The following is a 4,235-nucleotide window of genomic DNA, read 5'->3' as shown; positions in this document are numbered from 1 at the left end:
GCTCAAAGGCCATAAGTGCCGAGCATAGGCCCAAATTTGCAGCCCTTCACCGGCAATGACGTCTCCATATTAGTGAAATATTCTGGAGAGGGACGTTAAACAGTATACAATCAATCAAACATAAATGCTTTGAAAATATTTTCCTTTGCTCTTGGGTATTATGCCAATGATCTTAGTAAATATTTATGACGAAGAAAGCTGCCTCTTCCAAAATGGTTAATTTCCAGGCCCTTGGGACAGAGGTAATTGGGGGGGGTGGGGGTTGGGAGTACATAGTCTGAAAAAAATATTGCTTTGAAATCTGCACTTTGGTATTAATCAAGAACATGATGAAATAAAATTTCCAAAAATTTTGAAAGATGTGGTCCCAGGGTCAGCGGTTCCTGTGGGGTAGGGTGGACAACTGATAAAGAGGAAGTGCATTTTCTCTTTGTTACTCTGACCACCTATGAGTATTAAGTAACCAAAGTAAGCATATTAAGTGTACAGTTATGATAAGCAATGGTGACTCTTTCAAAACTGTGAATTTCATGGCCTCTGGTTTAAAACAAAAAATCAAATTCAGTTGTTGGAAAGTTGTTGCAAGATACTCAGGTGACCTATAAGGCCTCTTGTTATTATTATGTAATTTTATTTCAACATGTATATGTAACATCAATCTAATTAAAATTAGATGTTAGATCCGCTCGCATACTCGCTACACTAACGAGTATGCGAGCGGATCTAACATCTAATTTTAATTAGATTGATGTAACATCGGAATATTGTTCCAAGAAAAAGTGGATTACATATGTAACTGATGTTTAGCATTGTATTTTGTTACTTCCTGTTGTTTTTCTTTGTGCATATATGTATAATTATTTATTTAATGGTTTTTAACTTTTTTTTCTATTATCCGTATATTATTCTTATAAATTTTTAAATGTGCCTATACAGGTGTCTTTAAGCAAAATTGAACATTATTAATATGATTTTGTCTCTTTTGCATCTTATATTATAAAAGCTGAACAATGAGTTGTTTTAATAAGTCACATAACATGTATAGCTAGTCATCATAACATTATATTACTTTACGAACTGAACAATGAGCTAACTAGTTATATGTAAATTGTATTAATGTGATTTATGTGTATTTATATGTAATCATAATTGTTGTACTAGTATGTCATGCCCCACGAGGCCCTAATTTGGAAATAAATTCTGCTCTATTCTATTATCATTAGTCTTGGTCAAAGAAAAATGGTAAAATGATCTTTAGAAAAGTGAATTAAAAATTTAAATTGAAATCTTTCTTAGACTAAAGGGAGGTAGTGTAGCGAATAACAAACTATTTTTATTCCACTTTATAATTTTGGAGAGGTGAGTTTAAAATTTGCATTTTGATGGTGCTAAATCATTGCATGGACCTAAAATAACATCAGTAATTGTATATTGTAGTTCCACATACTATTCAATAACTATATGCAGATTTTCTCCTACGAGGATTTATAAAGAAAAAAATATCCAAAAAAAATAATAATAAAGATTTCTACATTGTGTATTTTTTGCACCGATTCCTGTTGTACCACTGCAGTTTGAGTAAATGATATAAATTATAATTTGTTTGACTTACATCCAAATTGACTGGTGGCCGTGAAGGCCCAGGTATGTCCTAGGATTACCCAGCTCATACTAAGGAAACGAATACCATTCACTGCTGTCAAACTTCCCTTTGGTTGTGATGTGTTCAAGATCTTCTTGGCGTTTGTGTAGATGGAGAAGGATAATAGAATCTTTCCAAAAACGCCTGTTCAAGAGATAAGTAACCTTTGAAAAAATTGTGAAAATTTAGGCAGGATTCTTCGTAAGTAATTATTTTTCTATAAATTGATACCGTCTTTATTTTTGTCATCCTTCTTGTCCGTATCTACATTCGTCGGATTTTCATCGAATGATTTCAATTTATAAATGCCATCGGAATCCATCGACTTGTTAACAGATTTTTCATCCATTTTTCCTGATTTGTATATTGGATACTGAATGTTGACAAAGTCGTATAGGGTTCCAAGAATCATAAGAACAAGAAAAACACCTAGGAGTGTTCTACAAAAAAGTTAAATAAGGATTAAACTAGGTAAATTATGTCTAATGGAAAATATTTTTGAATATATGTTTTTAAATGTTTTTAAATATTTTTTTACACTCACTGTTAGAGTTCCAATGATCATTTAAACTTTTACAGAACCAAAAAATTATTTTTTTTGGATTTTGTTAAACACTTGATTAATTTGTTACTTCCTTCGACAGAAAGGAATACATTGTATGTTTCAAGTTCCACATCTTAAACGAACGAGCATGTTATTTTTAACAGTGTATCGTGATACAAGCATTAAGGCTGACTTACATGACAGCGATGTCCCTCGTTTTATACGGCCTTTCCTTCACACAGTCCACATTTGTTGCATAGAATTTTTGATTTCTGATCGGAACAGAGTCAAGAACTTAAGAATAATATTAAAATAAATTATCAAGCATTTAGTAATGTTATATATAATTTCATTTAACTTTATTATATTAGTTTTATTATTATTTATGATTATCTCTTGAAATAGATATGGTTAAGGGGAAAAAAAGAAAATTAAGTTGAATATTTCGCGTACATTGACTAGACAAAAGAAGAATATCGTTGTTGCTGCACGATCTCGGAACACAAACTCCAGCCTTGATAAGTCCTCCACCGAAAATTCCGAGTAACTATTCGAAAACAAAATTAGGTTAGATATTAAAATAACTATTTCTGTTACTGCTATTCTCGTTGCGTTTTTAGAGAAATAGGAAGAATTTTAGGAACTTTTACATTCAATTTGGTTCTTACCCCTCTCGCTGCTGGGGGCACCGGTGGATATATACTAACGGTACAATACTGTGGCTTAACCACAGGGATAGAGGTGTTTCTTGGTAGAATATTGGCCTGGTCAAGAACAGAGGAATCTGCAATGCACTCATCATAGGACCCATACCAGTTGATATTGACATCAAGTATATCGGGTGGAAGTTTAGCAGAAGCATCCAACACTATAAACGAAATTGTTTCAAATAAATTTTATTATATTATTAAAAGTAGTCAAATAAATTTAATGGTATTTGTATTTCGCTATAATAATGTGATTTACATGTGTATTCTGCATGTATGTTATTTTTATCATTGTTTTATTTTTTTAATAATATTAAGACATCTTTATGTTATAAAGCGAATGTCTGATGAAAATGTTAGGTATATCAAAGGAAGTCGTACAGTACAGTTAAAACCAAAATAGACTGCCCTTCCTTTAAGGACCATTTTCTGAAACTTGAAAATTTGATGTTATAAATACTTACTTTTTAAGGCCCATGACTGGCGTTTTGAAAGCCCTGATATTGTATTGATAATTTCTTCTTTACATTGATTGGAAGATTTTATAGACATAATTTTCGAGCGCAAGATACTAAGAACGTACGGAGCAATCGTTTCGGCATTTAGTCCTTTGCTTATAATTCCTGGAAGTGTGTTTGGACTTGGATTAAGATTGCCTTTCGTTAAATTTGCAGCTATTGACTTGATCACACCTTGAAGAACCTTTGGATCTATGTCCTTCATAAGTCCCATAATGTTCCCTTTCATCAAGTCCGAATACAGCTGAATTTGTTGTCCTATTGTGTCATTTTTTATTATTTTGCTCAATACACCCTGCAACAGTTTAGAAATTTCTTGAGAATGAGAAACAGAAGCCAGTTGTGGAAATATTTCCTTCAAAATTGTCTGAACTTTGTTGTTACCGAGTACTGTTTGGAGCATATTGTTAAGCGAAGTAATGTTACCAGCTGCTGTACTTGCTCTTCGAAGTAGTTTTTCCCTGGAAAAACTGCTTTTCCAGGAATTCATATCTTCAGATTGTAGAAATTGATTCAGTTTCTGCAAAGCCTGGTGCTTGGTATGGGCATCAGAAACATGATTCGCGTAACTTTCTACATCCTGTGCAAGTGAGTGGGAATTCGATAACAAGACAAAAAGTATAACACAGCATTGTGTGAATATATTCCTCATTTTTGATTGTTACCTGTTGCTCAAGTATTTCGACTTGTTACGTTTCTCAGTTATAGTAGATTTAGTTACATATTCACAAATATACTCGGACACTTTATGCATTTAATCAAATCACGTGTAATAGCCATGAATAATGCTATTGATAAGAGGGTGTGCGAGGTAAAATGGAGTA

At 32.6% G+C, this 4,235-nt stretch overlaps 1 protein-coding gene across 1 annotated transcript; it reads right to left on the bottom strand.

The window, feature by feature from the left end:
* Positions 1-1,592: 1,592 nt before the first annotated feature.
* LOC134264669 (nose resistant to fluoxetine protein 6-like) lies at positions 1,593-3,034 on the bottom strand. Its single transcript, XM_062746932.1, has 5 exons — positions 2,855-3,034; positions 2,640-2,733; positions 2,384-2,480; positions 1,874-2,082; positions 1,593-1,786 (listed from the first exon to the last, which is right to left on the bottom strand). The coding sequence occupies exons 4-5, from the start codon at positions 2,052-2,054 to the stop codon at positions 1,593-1,595; spliced, it is 375 nt and encodes a 124-aa protein (XP_062602916.1). The 5' UTR covers positions 2,055-2,082; positions 2,384-2,480; positions 2,640-2,733; positions 2,855-3,034.
* Positions 3,035-4,235: the final 1,201 nt, after the last annotated feature.

This window comes from Saccostrea cucullata, unplaced genomic scaffold (genome assembly GCF_032062105.1).
Source record: "Saccostrea cucullata isolate Sc308-1 unplaced genomic scaffold, CSIRO_AGI_Scuc_v1 ctg10801, whole genome shotgun sequence".
Classification (NCBI taxonomy): Eukaryota; Metazoa; Mollusca; class Bivalvia; order Ostreida; family Ostreidae; genus Saccostrea; species Saccostrea cuccullata.
This window is presented reverse-complemented; position numbering and strand designations above follow the sequence as displayed.